Source organism: Rosa chinensis, chromosome 5 (genome assembly GCF_002994745.2).
Source record: "Rosa chinensis cultivar Old Blush chromosome 5, RchiOBHm-V2, whole genome shotgun sequence".
Lineage (NCBI taxonomy): Eukaryota > Viridiplantae > Streptophyta > Magnoliopsida > Rosales > Rosaceae > Rosa > Rosa chinensis.
In genome coordinates this window covers 70,090,050-70,108,391 of record NC_037092.1, presented here as the reverse complement: position 1 = coordinate 70,108,391, position 18,342 = coordinate 70,090,050, and the positions used below count along the sequence as shown (strand labels likewise).

Sequence of the window (18,342 nt, the reverse complement as noted above, 5' to 3'; positions counted from 1 at the left end):
TATAACTAATAAACTAGTTATACCACATTAGTAGACATATAAGAATTTTGTGCAATCCAAAAAATAAAAATTGATAAATTTGACATTACCCATCTATTTATAGTGTATTAATATGTATGGTGTAAAAAAATTAACTCAATTCGCCGTTCTTTCAATATCAAATAAAGTGGTTAACCGTATATACACCTAAACTTCCCTAAGGGGAGTAAAACCACGAGGAGATAAACTTTTCAAAATTTTTACATTATTTGGTATACCTCATATTCATGAGAGTATGAGAGTTGACAGATCGAAAAAATAAGTTGCGAATGAGCGGTTATGAGCATATTAGTTTTATGTGGTTTTTAGGGTTTAGGGTTGATCTAGTAGATCGAGACCTAAACGATAACAAAAATAGCTGAAATTTTGACCATAACTATTTATTCTAATCATGACAACATCCAACGGTCGATTTTGATAAAGTCTATTTCCTCCACATTGTTGCTCATGGAAGGTATACTTTTCTTTACAACTAATAAACTAGTTATACCATATTAGTAGACATATAAGAATTTTGTGCGAACCAAAAAATCAAAATTGAAAATTAATAAATTTGACATTACCCATCTATTTATAGTGTATTAATAGGTATTATGTAAAAAAAATTAACTCAATCCGCCGTTATTTCGATATCAAATAAGTGGCCAACCTTATATACACCTATACTTTTTCACACGGAATTTTGTAGCTAATTGTTCTTTTCACACGGATATCCGTGTGAAAAAAAAAGTTTTAGTTTTTACACAGACATCTGTTACTGTTATTTATTCACACGAATTTCGGTGTTAACATGTCACACAGATATTCGTGTGATATTCATTTCACACAGAAATCTGTACCAAAAACTTATTGTAACGGAAATCCTTCCCTCCATAAATCACATAACATAAAAAATTAACGATTTCGAAATAAACTAATTTATAATACATATAGAAATAAGTGTGAATTGATTTTTACACAGATATCTGTGTAAAAATGTTTTAGTTTTTACACAGATATATGTTACTGTTGTTTATGCACATGGATTTCCGTAGATATTGTTATTATATAAATTATTATGGGCCCAATTATGCTCATTTCACACGGATTTCTGTTAGTATTTCTATTTCACATTAATTTCTGTGGCTTTTAACTACAGTAAATCCGTGTGTTGTTATTTTGCTAGTAGTGTCTTCAGCCGCTCTCTCTCTTCTCTCGCCCTCTCATTCTTCTCTTCGTCAATCCTTTCAGTTTTCTCATCGTCATAGTGAATTCGAGATCCCAAGGACTAGATCGATCAAGCTCACGAGGCTAAGGTCTCTGTTGGGTCATGAAGACCAGATCGATGGCCAGGGATCTGAGCGGGATAGTGAAGGAGATTCTCTCGGCCGGGTGTCGGGTCGAAGGCAAGGATCTCTAGGATTTTCATCGGAGATTACCCAGGAGATTTTCATCGTATGATTTCAAGCTTTTTCAATTTCAAATCTCGCTGCTCTTGGTGCTGGGTTTATATCTTTGTTTCATCGTAGCTTCATCTTTTTGTAAACCCAGATATGATGAATATTTCTCTTCTTTCGGTTTTAATTAATATTTCTCTGTTTTTTCAGTACCAATCTTTATATTCCTCAGTGATACGTCTTCTGCACCTTGGTGCTTGGTATCTCAATGCCGAAAGACCTGTAAGTTGTTCATTTTCTTTTCTGATATTGAGTTGATAGTTATGACAAACAAGCCTCAGTGTGAGGTATGAGTTATGATACTGATACATGATATCTTGTTTTGCCTTTTTGTTTTTTGTTTGATCCAGAGCTTGAAACATCAAAGGAAATGGAAATCAGATCCAGATTGCTGTTGAAGCTGATGATGTCTTCAAAATTGCTTGCTGCTTAGCTTTTTCTAGACCAAGATGGTTGGAAAACTGTAAGTCTTCACTTGTGTACGCTTAGCTTTTTCTTTAGTTTTTTATTTTGACTTTTCCTTCAGTTCTTTTTTATTTTGGCAATGTTGTTGGAATGGGATAGAATGATAGATGAATGTTGTGTGCAAATTGGATACATAATTGTTTTATTGATCGCATAATGGCACTTAACTTTCTTTTCATTTGCTTGGTTCTGGTGGCAATGTTGTTTAAATTGCAAATTTGGTACATAATAGATGGAAATGACATTTGCTTGGTCTGTGTTTTATCACTGATGAGTGTTGTCATTTTGCTTTGTGCAGTATCAAAATTGTTAGATTCTTTTATGTTGGTGGAAGCTGCTTTAGCAGAGCATGAAATTTCTGGGTATGGAATGCTAACTTTTGCATTTACTTTAGCGGATCAAAAGGCATATTTCCCTTGATGGGTTGCAAAATTGAACTGGTTTTTGTTGAAATTAAACATCTGATCGGGAAGTGCAGTTTAATTATAAGAATTGATGACCCATAGTACGTAGCTTTGCTTTTACTTGCTAATATTCATCATCTTATTGTATACCTTTGAAATTATGTTTGTCTTGCTTTTTCCTTTTACTTGCAGACTGCAAGTTTTATTTAAGTTATTTAGTATGGTTTTTCTGAATCAGTACAATTACCAGCAGGTGGAATGAAGAGCTCTTACCATCTGGCAGTACAAATTACAGAATCAACTCAAGCTGGGGAACTAACCAATGGTTCGAAATTGATGACAGTAAGTTCTACTTTGTTTACTTTCTGTTCTCTTTCTAGTTCAGCAAATAAACCTTTGAATACTTTTGCTAAACTGTCTCAGATAATTTCAATTTAATCATTGAACAAGTGGCAACTGTGAAACTAGTCAAGGTATCTGATATTGGGTTCTCAATTAAGGGTAATTTTAGGTTTTGTTTGGACAAACCGCAAGAATCCTATTTAACTCTCCTTTTGAGATGGAAACTGACCTAATTAAAGGAAAAGATGTATTGCTCTTCCATTGCCTTGGCTGTTTATGTATTGCTTTATCAGTTGATCAATTTGTAGTACTTGTCTGTCACAGCTTTTGGTACCTCTTGTGAGTACTTTCCAATACGAAGGAGATCATGAACGTTACAGACTTACAGTGGCGAAAGAGAGGCCAAGACTTCATGAGAAAACCCAAGGACAAACACTACAATGATGAGGAGCTTGTCATGATCATCACTACCTGATGGTCTTTCAATTGTTTTTGGGTCTTTCAATTGTTGACGGGCTGTTCTTTTTATTTTTATTTATTTTTATATCAAAATGGCTCCAATGGCCTTCATTCCTAGTTTCTTAATTTTTGATCAAGGTGCTTAAAAGGCCAGCAAAAAGTGGAAGAATTAACCATAAAACTGGAAACACTACTCAAAACATACTTGTATGATAGCTACATTTTTCATTTGAATTGAATCACTATTTACAATAAATAAATAAAAACATAACTTCAGTGGTTAAAAATGTTTATTTATATTTTTTTGAAATCTTAGAAGGAAAAACTAATTTAGCTGTAAATGTGTGATTTTTCGAATGGATACTGGTCTTCAATGAAGGTTCATTTCCTACACCCAGACCATAGCAAAATACCACAGATGAAATTAAAAAAGCAATTAGCGTTTGTAGTCCAACGGTTAGGATAATTGCCTTCCAAGCAATAGACCCGGGTTCGACTCCCGGCAGACGCATTCGTTTTATGCTGTTGTTCTTAATGTTAGGCAACAACTTGGGCTCAATTGTCACCCTTCGGGGCGATCGAAGAGCTAAGGAGCTGAGGTCCCTAAGCCCACTAATTTGACAAAACAATGCACAGCTTCAGGTCTCTTCATAGTTTATATAGCTTAGCTGCATCATTTTTTGCCTAATCGGAAGCTGAAGCTGGTTGGTGCATTTTATGGAATGATAACAGGCTATCTTGCATTGACAGCAGTCCTCCTAGATGGTGTCAAGATAGGATGTCAATGGTTTCACTTCTTGCCTCGAACGAAAAGGGATGACAATTCACATCGGACATACACTCTTTAGATGCAACTTATCTTGGCAGCTCAATCGAGTTCCTTTCTGTTTTGTGCCTACACAAAGCAACAATGTGGCGCGGTTTAAGTTATGTTTGCTTTCAGTAGCATGAGATAGCAGATTTCCAACATATTCCTCATATCAGTCTCATGTGGCATAGTCTTTGTCAATCGTCAGTGAATTCTGTGCTTTTTGATAGCACTCTCTAACTGTGACCAAGTTCCCATTCTCTGTGCTCATAATCCACCCTAAAGGCCTTCTTTTTTTTTTTTTTTTTGTCTTGAACACAGAGGATTAATTAGCCACCCCAAGGCCAGCCTAGTAGGTGTGATAAAACTAACAGGAAACCGGTTCTGATGGACACAGCCATATATAACAAAAATAACAAAGAAAATTTAATTTCCAAACTAAGCTACATAGAGCCAGTAAGAGGGAATTAAACCTGAAGACAAAAACTATAAAAACACAAAATCGCACATAGCCGACAGAAGCCGCACGAAGCCGCTTGTAGCCTACAGAAACCGCACGAAGCAGATACAAACCGCACAAAGCTGCCCAAAGCCGCCGAGTAACTCTGTAATAAAAAACCCTAGAGCAGATCTGATACATGGGTTGGATAATCTGAAACCACACCTGGAAGCACCTTCCTCTTCTCCACCAGTGATGCGTCATCCGTGAAAGAGCCGAGGCCACTGAAGTAGGACAAGATCAAAAAGCAAAGGACTGTAACAATGGAGAATGGTGGTAATGAAACCTGTGCGTGAGCACCCATACTCACCTAGGTAAGTGATTTTCACTACCCTAAAGGCCTTAAGTCCTTATAAACTGAACAACTATATTAAAGAAACAAAAGTTGGGCTTTATTTGGCCCGGTGGATATGTGCATGAGAGAGAAATTCAATATCTCTTGGGCATTTTAGGCTATTAGGAAAAGGCCCGGCTTATCAAACACACCAAACATGAAAATCTAATGGTTCATATATACAGAGAGAAAGAACTTCGAATGAAGACCACTAAAATGAGGATTTCATGATAACTTTCTAATCAACCGTTGGAAGACTCACTTTTCAATTACATTACGGAAAATCAACTGTTAGATGTTTATGTAGGCAAGAGTATATCACTTTTAAAATTTTTCTTCCAAATTGTTAATCATTAAGGTACTGAACTAGATCAAATCAATGGACGAACCAAATCGGTTAAACATGAACCATTCATGTTCATAAATGATAAATCATGATTATAGATGCCTTAACGATTTTCAATTTGATTGAAAAATTGCATAAATGATCTACACATGAATATCTAAACATCTACCAGTTGATTTGTGGAAATGTGGTCTAAAAGTGAGTCTCACAAAAAAGTCGTCATTTAAAGCTCTCCCCGTATATATAACCGTCTATTTTTTTTTTTTTTAAGGGGTTTGAAACCCAGCCTTATTAGGAGGCTCAACCCCACGCCCGAATATTTTTGATAATAGAAGGATAATTGTACACCGAGGGGAACATATAACCTTCACCTTGAGTACTAGTATAAGAATCCTCATAGAGTGCATCCTGAATAATAACAGGTGCCTCCTCTAACCAATACTCATCTAAAATAGATAAACTAGCAAAGTGCACCAATCTATGGGCTACACTATTTGCTTCATAGCAAATGGACTGTAAATGAAAAGAAGAAATAGTCTGTAAATAGGCCTTACAATCCTCCACAATACAGCCAACCTCTGAAAGATCCTCCATCTCTCCATTAAGTGTAGTAACAACAACACAATTAGTTTCAATGTCAACATTAATCATGCCCTGATGTATAGCCAATAGGAGTCCCGCTCTCATAGCCTCAAACTCCATATGCAAAGCAGAACGTACAAGAGAAAAGGGACGTGCAATTGCAGCTAAAAACGTACCATTTTACCGTCTATTTATTTAACAAAGTGAAACTATGAACCTGTTTTTGATTTAGTTGACTATTTTCAAAAATAATAAGTGCCATTATGAACGGAACTTGGTCTGATTATGAGGCTTATACTAAGGCTAAAGGTAGTAAGACAGTTACTGAAGAAGGTTGATAGAAGAATGTTACTAATGTTGTAAATGATAATGACTATTCATGCAATAGGATTTACTTAATGTATGCGATTGACATACTTGTAATGTGCGATTAATTAGTATAGCTATTATGTATTGCCTTTTGTATACATGATGTAACCCTATATAAACCTCATGGTGAGATGAATACAATACATATTATCCAATTATCTACAACACGTTATCAACACGATACTCTAACCCAAGCCCTAGCCAGAAAAAAAAACTCTAACACCCGAAATTTCTTTCACCAAAAACTGTCGCAAGCTCCTAGCCCTTGCTAGCCATACAGTGCACTGCTCCTGCAGCCCTTGAGCACCCATGTGCCTCCTACTGCCCCTGCAGCATCGTCGCACCCCTGCTGCCCCTGCAGCACAGCAGCACGCTCGTTTCTGTGCAAATCAGCCTGTTTACACGCCCCAAAACGTCTTGATAGGGACCTCAAATCAAAATCCTTCCTTCATCAAAGTTGTTCGTCTCTTCCTCTTCTATCTGACCTCCAAATTTCAGCCCTATTGGAATTGTTTTGATATCTGTACACCATTCGAAGTGGGAGCTGTTCAGAAGCTAATCTGCTCCGAATTTCAACAAGTTTTAAAGATTAAAGTTCCTGCTTTCTTGTCTTTTAAATTCCTTTATTTTCTGCAGGATTTTCAATATACGAACATGGGTTCGATTATTTAATAAAGCGGAATTGTGGGGATTCACGCTTAACGAACTAAGAGTGTTCGTATGAACTAAGAGTGTTCATAATGCTCGAACTAAGAGCGTCCGTAAGCATCAAATTGTGACCATATTAAAACATTATTGTTTGGTCTAATCCAAAAGAGATTCTTGGAAATTGTTTTCTTGGTAGCATAGCTCGGAAATCTTATTATTTTAATTTTCATGGAAGTTTAATTCCGAAACTAATATATCTTCTCTTCTTATTTACAGGATGTCGAATAAACCTAGACTCGAATTCCCATGCTTGACTCAACATGCTTGGATTACCACAGTTGGGTAACCGATGTTGAGAACCACCTCACTTCAAATGGAATATTACCCATAATCCAGGCACCTAACCCGGATCGTGTGTTCATGCGAACACCTACAAAGCATGCTCAAGCAGTTATCTTGATGCGACGCCATATGGATAAGGCACTCAAATTGGAGTATATGTCGATCAAGGATACAAGAGAGCTATGGGTAGCGCTAGAAGAGCGCTTTGGCAATGTCCAAGATTCCCTACTCCCTGACTTGAAGGTTCAATGGAACAATCTGGGCTTTGCTGATTTCAAGTCTGTTGCTGAATATAATTCAGAAGCTCATCGCCTACAGTCCATGTTGAGGTTTTGTGGACAACCTGTCACAGAGCAAGAGCTAATTGAGAAAACTCTCTCCACCTTCCCTGTTTAAGCCATTATGGTAGCAAAGCAATATCACACTGAAGTCAATGCTGGACGGATCACGAGGTTTCATCATCTTACCAATCTCATATCTGTAGCTGAGAAATATGATAACATACTCGTGGGGAATTATAATTCAAGGCCCATTGGAACTAAAAGTGTTCATGAGGTGAATTATAATGCATCCAAAAGAGGGCTCAAGGAGCGGAACCCTAAGAATAAGGGATATGAGGAACGTATGGGTCCATATAACCACCCTAACAAGGAAGGAAACCGCAGGTTTGGTGCGGATACACGTGGTGGCAATGCCACACGTGGGAGAGGTGGTCGTGGTATCCCTGGTCGTGGTGGTGGCGCCATAGCTCGTGGTGGAGGCGCCATGGGTCGTGGTGGTGACACTAACCTTCCTAGGGAACGCCCACAACGTGCACCTCAATTAAAGGGAGGCAACCACAATGACATGTGTCATCGATGTGCATCAAGTGAGCATAGGTTCAAGCAATGCAAGGCAAGCGAGCAACTAGCTTCAAGATACAAGGCATACAGGGACTTGAGGGAGCAAGAAGTGTACCTTGCAAAAGAAGAAGAAAATGGTGGAGACATCCATCTCACCATAGAGGACTTCAAAGCTGAAGATGAAATGCACAAGGATACCGCAGACTTTGATTAGATTAGTCCTTTTATTTTCCAAGAATTTTTGTAATGGCAATATGCCTTAGTCAATAAATGGCAATTGTATTAAACTCTTTCTTATGTGGTGCACCCAATGAAATATGATGTCTAGGAAAGTTATTGAGATTAATAGTACTTAAGAGAGCCTCGCTCCACCAACATCTCTCTACTTTCCTGGTCATATTTGATTGGAGTTACTAAACGGATAAAGTGACTACAATATGTCTTAGTTTGATTTTATTTTGGATTAGATTTTTTTGGGACCATTGATGTAATCATTGGCTATCTTTATTAATAAAGTATCGTATTATTATTCGATGTCATGGACATGTTTTAATTCCGAACATTATTATTTTTCAGTATGTTTCCTGGAGAGTTGGAATGCCTTGTTGATATATAGTGGCACTACACATACTATATTGCGACATAGGCAACTATTTCTATGGATGACACCTAGTCTATCTTCTGTGACTACGATGGCTGGACTATCACAATTGATTCATGGTCGAGGACCAGCTCAATTTATGTTGCCAAATGGCACAAGTATTAATGTCACTGAAGCTCTATATGCTCATAGGGCTGGAAGGACCCTATTGAGTTTTAAAGATATAAGAGCCAATGGTTTTCATGTGAAAACACATTGTGAGAATGGTCAAGAGTTCCTTTGCATCACCTCTAATGGCTACGGACATAAATGAGTATTAGATGTGTCGATCTAGTGGGTTGTATGCAACCACTATTCGAATTATTGAATCCAACCATGTCATGAGAGATGACTTATGAGATTCTGACACATATAGCCTTTGGCATGACCGTTTGGGACACCCAGGTCGTGATATGATGATCCGTATATTAAAGACTTCACACGGACATCCATTTTTCAAAACGAAAAGAAGTCAGAACCAAAATTAGATTCAAGGTAGGGCTGGCGCCGCCTACCCCCTGCGGCCCAAAAGTGGTATTGACGCCACCAATACCTCCTTGGTTCCTTTTTCTACTTCTAAAGTCAATTGTGACTTCGTGGCTCAACCCGATACTTCCCTGGTTGCTTCTAAAGCCCATCTTTCGTTTTGCAAAGCCTGCTCTTTAGCAGAATTAGGACCGAGACCATTCTATACAAAGGACACTAAAGAAAATATTTCATTCTTACAAAGAATCCAAGGTGATATTTGTGGACCTATTCAACCAACTTTCGGACCATTTAGATATTTTATGGTGTTGGTTGATGCATCGATACGATGGTCACATATCATGCTATTGTCTACAAGAAATGCTGCATTTGCTAAACTCCTAGCAGAAATCATTAAATTAAGGGCTCACCACCCTGATCATCCATTAAGTCAATTTGTCTTAACAAATGCTGGAGAGTTTATATCAAAAATATTTGATGACTATTGCATGTCCATTGAGATTGAGGTTGAACACCCTGTTCCTCATGTTCACACCAAAAATGGTCTCACAGAAGCTGCCATTAAAAGATTTCAAATGGTCGCTAGAGCATTGATTATGCGCACCAATCTCCCTGTTTCTGCTTGGGGCTATGCAATATTGCATGCAGCTGTGCTCATTCGTCTGAGGCCTACTGCCACTCAACCCTTTTCTGCGTCCTAGATGGTTACTGGATATGAGCCTGATGTCTCACACTTACTCATATGTGGGTGTACAGTTTATGTGCCAATTGCGCCGCCACAGGGCACCAAAATGGGTCTTCAAAGACGATTAGACATTTATGTTGAATATGAATCTCCAACCATTATCTGCTACTTAGAACCCTTGACAGGCGATCTATTTACCGCTAGATTTGCGGATTGTCACTTTGATGAGACAGTCTTCCGTCGTTAGGGGGAGATAGGAACAATAATGTTCAACAGGAACGACAGGAATTGTCGTGGTCTGTCCCCACTTTGTCTCATCTTGATCCCTGAACCGCACAGTCTGAAATTGAAGTGCGGAGAATTCTCGATCTTCAGAACGTAGCAGACTCTATGCCTGATGCGTTTTCTGATATCGCTAAAGTGACAAGATCACATATACCTGCTGCAAACGTGCCTGCAAGGATTGATGTCCCTAAAAATCATGGACATGGTGCCACCCCTAGGGGTATTGGGCATGGCACCGTCACCACTAATAGTGATGGCAATGTGGCTCAGGCTAGGTTCCTAGCAAGGAAACGTGGGAGGCCCAAAGGTTCAATGGATTCTCGCCCGAGAAAGAAAGCGAGTTTGGCACAGAAAGATCCATTAATCATCGACATAAATAACCCGTCTCTTGAAGATATTCCGGATTATGGTTATGTCCAAGAGACATCATTGGGGGACGCTCAAATGTTAGAACCAATTCCAGGGAATAGGGAGATCTCTATGAATTACACTAGTGTACATGAGACGTTGAATCGAGATTCTATTATTCTTGATGATGTGTTTGCATATTCTATTGCTCAAGAAATTATAGAACACGATGATATCGAACCTCGCTCCGTTGAAGAATGTCAACGAAGAGCAGACTAGCCTAAATGGAAAGATGCAATCTAGGTTGAATTGGATTCACTAACAAAGAGATAGATATTTGGGCCTATAACGCTGACACCCCCAATTATAAAGCCTGTTGGCCATAAATGGGTCTTTGTTAGAATGCGTAATGAGAAAAATGAGGTTGTTAGATACAAAGCCCGCCTTGTGGCACAAGGTTTCTCACAACCCCCTGGAATCGACTACGAGGAGACATATTCTCCCGTAATGGACGTTATAACGTTCCGCTACCTTGTCAGTTTGGTAGTTTCTGAAAAACTTGACATGCAGCTTATGGATGTGGTTACAGAATATCTCTATGGGGATCTAGATTCAGAGATATATGTGAAGGTTCCAGATGGACTTCAATTACCCAAGTCAAGTGGCTCTAAACCACGGAGCGCGTTTTCAATAAGATTGAGACGCTCACTATATGGATTGAAACAATCCAGACAGATGTGGTATAACCGTCTAAGTGACTACTTGATTGGGAAGAGATATGTCAACAATGAAATATGCCCATGCGTGTTTATAAAGAGGACAAGTTCCGAATTTGCAATTGTAGCAGTTTATGTCGATGACATAATCCTAATTGGAACTCTAGATGAGTTAAAGGAAACTGCTAAGTACTTGAAATCCGAATTTGAGATGAAAGATCTTGGGAAAAACACGGTTTTGCCTCGGACTAGAACTCGAGCACCGTAGTGATGAGATTATGATCCATCAGTCAGCATATACTCAAAAATTATTAAGGCGCTTTAATGAAGATAAAGCAAAGCCTGTGAGTACTCCCATGATCGGTCGTAGTCTTGAGCCTGAAAAATATCAGTTTCGTCCAAGGGATGAGGACGAAGACTTATTAGAGGCTGAAGTGCCCTATCTAAGTGCAATAGGCACATTATTGTACTTAGCTCAATGCACAAGACCGAACATCTCATTCGCAGTGAACTTGTTAGCTCGACACAGTTCTGCGCCAACACGCCGCCATTAGATTGGCATAAAGACAATCTTTCGATACTTGAGAGGTACGATTGATGAGCTTGTTCTATCCCTACAGAGAGAAAAGAAATAACGGAAGTGTGGGATCGGACTCCAAAAAGCAAAACGCCACCTTTCGTGCTCCTCCTCCCTTCGATCAAAATGACAATGATGTCTTGATGGGTTTTGCTGATGCAAGGTATCTCTCTGACCCTCACAAAGGTCTCTCCCAAATGGGTTATGTCTTTACCATGGGAAGCACTGCGATATCTTGGAGGTCTACAAAGCAGACCCTTGTTGCTACTTCCTCAAATCATGCAGAGATTATCGCTCTACATGAAGCTGCGAGAATGCATATGGCTAAGGTCTGTAGTTAGACACATTCGAGGAACTTGTGGTTTGAAGTCTACCACAAATGAACCTACATGCATTTATGAAGATAATGCAGCTTGTATTGAGCAAATGAAGTTAGGTTCATCAAGGGCGACAACACCAAACATATATCGCCTAAGTTCTTTTAGAATCAGCAACAACAAACACTTCTAAATATTAAAGTGAATCAAATCCGTTCAGAGGATAATGTAGCGGACTTGTTTACCAAGTCGTTACCTAAATCCACCTTCGAGAAACATGTGAAGAGCATCAGATTAAGAAAGTTATCCGAACTCCCATAATTGTAGAAATCAGGGGGAGACCTTGACATCAGGGGGAGGTATGATGTCTACATGTTCGATCTCGAAGAGTGAAGGACGTGTTGTGCTCTTTTTGCCCTTCGACCAAGGTTATTTTTGTCCCACAAGGTTTTTGTTACCTGGCAAGGTTTTTAGTGAGGCAACGATCAAAGCGTCATTACCAAGTTTGAGCGGCACAAGGGGGAGTGTGGAAGGATGTCGACTACTCCACATTCACGCGCGTTGTGCTCTTTTTCTCCTTCGACAAAGGTTGTTTTTTCTCACAGGGTTTTTATTACTTGACAAGGTTTTTGACGAGGCAACTTAGAAACGCATAGCAGAAGCAACACTATTGACATGGAATATCCAAGGGGGAGTGTTGTAAATGATAATGACTATTCATGCAATAGGTATTGCTTAATGTATGTGATTGACAGACTTGTAATGTGCGATTGATTAGTATAGCTATTATGTATTGTCTTTTGTATACATGATGTAACACTATATAAATCTCATAGTGAGATAAATACAATACATTTTTTCCAATTCTCTACAACAACTAATACACATCAGGCTCTCAGATCAGTAGTAATACCAATAAAAATTTGAGAAAAGTTTTCAACTAAAAGTCCCAAGTCGTCAGATGGTTTTAGGACCCAGAAGAAGATGGTCGGATGGTGTTGAAATATTTTACTCAAATTTGGTCCAAAAAGTCAACAAAAATAATACTTGTGTCTTTCAACAGCTGGAGCATGAAATTGAAAACTTGAAAGGTATGGTGAATTTTACCCCACACACACTTTAGATACGGAGAAAGCAACTGGTCCTCTGCTTCCTCTATATCAGTACTGTGTGGGCCGAAGACGAGGCACACTCAATGCCTCAATGGCAATAGACTACATTGATCATTGCCTCCAATGATCCAAGAAACCATAATGTTTCTCTTTCCCAAATTTTTAGGCTTTATTGGAGGCAGATCTCCACAATTTCGATTAAGAAATAGTGTACAATATTAGCTGATCACATTGTTGTTCGTATTTCTTGTACAATGAAAATTTACATGAATTCGGAAGATGGAATACTTGAATGTCTTTCCACTGTCGAATCCGGTTGAAATTTTGTTCATCCATGAGAAGAACTCGATATAGTGATATACCATACTCCCATACAGAGGACAAATCTTGCAAGTAGAACTGTTCATAGCACTAATTAATCTACTGTGGAAATGGGGTAAGTGTCCTTACTCCTTACCAATTTGTAGAACAGCTTCTGAACCTTTTCTTGGATTCATGCTTTTGTTTACACTTGTTTTTTTCTCTGTGTACACCAAATGATTCTGTTTTCTCTTTCCAGTCAACAATCAATCAACAAAGCCCAAGAAAAAGCAGTGAAACAGTGCCAACAAATGATTACTCTTTTCCAGTCATTATTTTCTTTACTCCTTTTGACTCATCCAGGTGATAGTCCCTACTCTTCTGTACATTCATAGACCCTCTATATAAATTTACCAAGTTACCACACCTGGGTTCTGTCACTTCTGTGGCTCACCTCAGCCTTCTCTGAATCTCTGATACTCCTCTGCTTTGCTACAATCCCAATTAAGGAAATGACAGTTCTTTCTTTTACCTGAGGGTGTCCACATTCCACCTTCACCAAAGCCAATCAGTCACAGACATGGCTCGTGAGCAGGTGCTGCTGCTTTGTCTTCTCCCTCAGTTTTGTTTGGCTTTTCCCTTCTGGGTTCAACCTCAAACTTTTTTTTCCTGCTCAATTTCAATTATGGGTCTGTTTTTTTCTTATAATTTCTCTGCTTTGTGGGTCAAAGACTCTGGCTTTTCTCATCACATTGGTCAGTCCTGTGATTTCTCTAAGTGCACATGTTAGTGTTTGTCTTCATGCCTTAGAGAACTTTTGCATAGTTAACTTGATTTTGATTTTGCATGACTGATATGATTGATTGCAGGAGGAAGGCTGGCCTCTGGGTTTGCAGCCAATGCATGTGAGAGTTGGGCTGGCTGCTCGAGACCGTGAAGTTTCTGGATCGGTGTCATTCAATACTTTACTAACTGGCTCTCCGACCTCCTCCACAGACTCTTCTTCGGATCTGGATACAGAGGTCAGTGCTGTAAATTACAGAGGTTAAGGTTTAAGCTTTTTCAGATACTGATCTTGTCTTTGATGGTTCAGTGTATGATTGATTAATTACTTTGTGTGTAGGTAGGTATATTATATACATGGTTGGTATACAGTATTTAGTGCTACTGTGCTGGTACCTTCTTTTTTGTTTCTTTCAGCTTGCTTTTGTGCATGGAAAATATGGTTTGGAATGAAAATTGTTATCTTCTTTTGCAAGATTGTGAATTAAGATGAAGAAGATAAGAAATGCTAGGAGATTTAGAGATGACAAGGACTGAATGAGCAATATGATAAAGACTAGATGAATAAACCTTTTAGGAATTGGGAATTGAACTAGCATCCCATCTTTTCTTTATTCATATTAGACAAGACTACTCCCTTATTCATGTTCTACATAGAAAGCATCTGTAGGACAAGATGGGATGACATATGTTGGCAACCACACAAGGCATTCTTGGATTTAGTCTTTGGCTCATGAGTGATTTTGGACTTGATATTTAGAGGTTCCTACAGTTTCTTCAAGTGGAACTGTAAGTTTTTGACCCCTGCAGAGTATTAATAACATTTTTCCACTGGTATTGTACATAATATATATATATATATATATATATATATATATATATATATATATATATATATATATATAGTGGGCAAGCTAACAGACTGAAAGGATTACACATATGATATATGCAATGCTTTACTATATAAGAACACTGTGGACCTGACAAAAGAAAGCTCTTGAATGGTCTGCTCAGATTAGAAAAGGCGGTGGTATGCATCCTCAGATTTCAATTTTTACATAAGCCAATTCTATATGGAGCAAGTAGCAAGTATGCTCACCAATTAACTCCTTTAAAGAACTTTTTAACTATCCTAATGCATCAACAAAATTATATGCTGCTGGTATCTATTTGAAATGAAAAGAGTATTGCATGGTGACTCATAAGTTGCTAACCAGGCCAAATTGTCTTTGGTTAATTGGGTGCAGTCGACAGGGTCTTTCTTCCATGATAGAAGCATCACACTTGGGAATCTTATAGGAATCAATAGCATTCTAGAGCTATCAAGGAGATCATTAAGAGGAAGAAAGACTGATCAGATCTGTAAGGATAAAAAGAGCAGCAACAACAACAACAACAACACCAAGTTCAGATTGTGTTGTTTCTCTCTATGCTCAAGGGACAGTACAGATGGTGAGAATGTGAACGGTACTAAAACTCCTCCATCCCTCGGCCATTTCCTTGCAGAAGAGAGAAGAGCTGCCATTGATGAATACAGAAGAAACCCTCAAATTTATGGCCCAGATGATGAGCTTGCCATGGCTCAGCAGGCTACTACAGAACCCAACTCCCTTTTTGTTAATGGACAAGTAGCTCCTCCTCCTCAATCTAGTCCATGGTTTGATTCAGATGTTGACAGAAGAAAACCATTGCTATTTTCATGCATGTGTTGATTGACTACTCTTATGCTCGTCTCAGTTGTGTTTCAATCAGAATTTCATGTCCTTGGGAGAAATAAAATGGTAAAATTGTTGTGTCTCACTTCTATGTAGCACATTATGTTGTTTTTTCATATATCAGTAAAATTTAGCTTAGTTTACCTCTTTCTATGATGTATATTATTAATGCAGCTTTTTTCATTTACTTCTTTTGGTTCCAAAAAAGAAGGGCCAAACTGATATGGAATCCTAGGTACTCTTTCCTACCTATTGACTAGATGGATTCAGAAAATCTAAGAAGAATTAGACAACTTGTCTATACTGAGCATCTTTCATACTTTTAGGGGAGCGGGAAATGGTTCGAAAATATCTGAAGGGGAAAAAAATTATTTTATGCTAACTATTCAAAATTTTAAACCTTCTCTAGTTTTACTAGCAATAGTGTATATCCATTGCAAGTACATGGAGATTCTTTAGTTCTTAAGCAGTTACGTTTCTCCAATTTGGGTACTCAGGGAATGCCATTCTCATTAGAATTAGGAATGCCATTCTCATTATGCCTCTCTTCGACTAAAAAGCCTTCTGTTGCCAAACATTCTTTGCTTTTGCAAATGACACCACTTTGGAAAAAAAAAAAAAAAATTCTAACTCAAGAGTGATGATCCTATGAGTTCATGACCAACTTTAATTCTCATTCTCATACTTGATTTGTAGCGTTGAAAGCCGAAAATATTTATATGCTAAGCCTTCATTTTCAAATTAAAATAAAATAAAATGGCGCTAAAATAACACTATTCGTGAGGATTGCACTTTAAGTTCACTTCAAATTCAACAAACGTACTTTAAATTTGTTCACCGTCAAATCTTACAATAGCACAATCCAACATATGACGTACTCCTGAGTAAGAATGAGCAAACGGGGGATTCCCCCGCCCTCGCTCCCCCCGCCCCCGCCTCAAGGCATTTGCCATTTTCTCTATATGAACTTTTTTTGTTTTCTATTTTGAAATTTTTTACTTTCTATCTTTTTAGATTTTTTTACCTTTCCTTTTTTGACAAAAAATAATTCACAAATCACAATTATACGACGATCCAAGCGTCGGATCCTCACAGATCACCTAGAGGATCATCTTTACCGATTTATACGATGATCCAATGGTCGAATCCTCACGGATAACCCTTAGGTTCATCATCTCAAAATTATACGAAGATCCAATGGTCAGATCCTCACCGATCACCTAAGGATCATCTTTACTGATTTATACTATGATCCAACGGTCAGATCCTCACGGATCGCCCTTAGGTTCATCCTCTCAAAATTATACGAAGATCCAACGGTTGGACTGTCTTGGATCCCCCTTAGAATCATCCTCACAAAATTATATGACGATCCAAAGATCAGATCCTCACAGATCGCCTTTTGAATCATCTTTTCACAATTGTACGAAGATCCAACGGTCGGATTCTCACGGATCGCCCTTCGGATCATCCTCTCAAAATTATGTGAAGATCCAACGGTTGGATAGTCCCAGATCGCCTTTAGAATCATCCTCACAAAATTATACGACTATCCAACGGTCGAATCCTCACGGATCTCCTTTTGAATCGTCTTTTCTCAATTATACGAAGATCAAACTGTCGGATCCTCATAGAGAATAAGAAAAATGATTAAAATGCCCTGGTTGAAAAAAAAAAAAAAAAATGGGGAACCCACATGGGTAATGCGTAACCCCGCCCGCACCTGTGATGGGGAACCCTGCCCCCACCCCCGCTTGACAAATGCGGGGAAAACTAGCGGGTACCCCGCCCCCGCCCCCGTTTGCCCATTTCTACTCCTGAGTAGTATAGACGGTTTTATTTAGGGTAATTACTAACTCAAACTTCAAATATAGAGATAAAAACAAAAAACAAAAACACTCCACCGACAAAATTCTCCCTTTGAATCCAGAAAAAACTCTCCCATGAACTCAGCAGAAACTCTCCTCACAAGTCAATAATCGGTCTCCATCAAACTGAGATCTTTATACTGTCCCTAGTTCCCTAACTCTAATCTCTCATGCATCATTCCTCATTAGGATCATCTGACATAAATGGAGAAAAAGACCACCCAATACGGGCCACACCCGTTTGGTACTGGGTACTTGTCCAAGACATTGAAAAGGCCGGGCCAACTGAAACCGGGTCCCCTACAATAAAGTGGGTCTCCCCAAATTACTTAGGCTTTTTCACACTCACACTCACACTCACACTCGCAAGCCATACTTAAGTAGTATGCTTTGAATCTCATCTTGTCACGTAATGTTTGAGTCTGACCCACCCGACTGTTCTTGTGGATGATCCACCTGACTTGTCCTGAACCGGCCTTTGATTTTGTGGTCATATGACTCATATCATCAACAAAGACGGTCACAAGAACTCCATTGGTGACAATGGACTTTTCACTTGTTTGTTTTCTTATCCCATTTTTATGCAAAAGCCAAA

The 18,342-nt window shown here is 38.6% G+C and overlaps 1 protein-coding gene, 1 long non-coding RNA gene and 1 other non-coding gene across 6 annotated transcripts; all 3 read left to right on the top strand.

The window, feature by feature from the left end:
- The first annotated feature begins 1,214 nt into the window (after positions 1-1,214).
- LOC112167263 lies at positions 1,215-3,271 on the top strand. 4 transcript variants are annotated; one of them, XR_002923677.2, is made up of 7 exons: positions 1,215-1,473; positions 1,626-1,697; positions 1,826-1,938; positions 2,239-2,302; positions 2,595-2,686; positions 2,768-2,817; positions 3,011-3,271. It is a non-coding gene; the product is annotated as an uncharacterized LOC112167263 (long non-coding RNA). The 4 variants fall into 4 exon arrangements; XR_005800253.1 differs by lacking the exon at positions 2,768-2,817 and having other exon boundaries at positions 2,598-2,686; XR_002923676.2 differs by lacking the exon at positions 2,768-2,817.
- A 313-nt stretch (positions 3,272-3,584) lies between these two features.
- TRNAG-UCC lies at positions 3,585-3,656 on the top strand. The gene has a single exon. It is a non-coding gene; the product is annotated as a tRNA-Gly (tRNA).
- A 10,119-nt stretch (positions 3,657-13,775) lies between these two features.
- LOC112164943 (uncharacterized protein At3g17950) lies at positions 13,776-16,022 on the top strand. Its single transcript, XM_024301309.2, has 3 exons — positions 13,776-13,976; positions 14,251-14,403; positions 15,412-16,022. The coding sequence occupies exons 1-3, from the start codon at positions 13,962-13,964 to the stop codon at positions 15,874-15,876; spliced, it is 633 nt and encodes a 210-aa protein (XP_024157077.1). The 5' UTR covers positions 13,776-13,961; the 3' UTR covers positions 15,877-16,022.
- Positions 16,023-18,342: the final 2,320 nt, after the last annotated feature.

What these genes read in the sequence shown, in the direction of transcription:
- LOC112164943 (XM_024301309.2), top strand. An exon ending in CTTCGGATCTGGATACAGAG is followed by an intron (nt 14,404 to 15,411) that starts GTCAGTGCTGTA and finishes AATTGGGTGCAG; the next exon opens with TCGACAGGGTCTTTCTTCCA.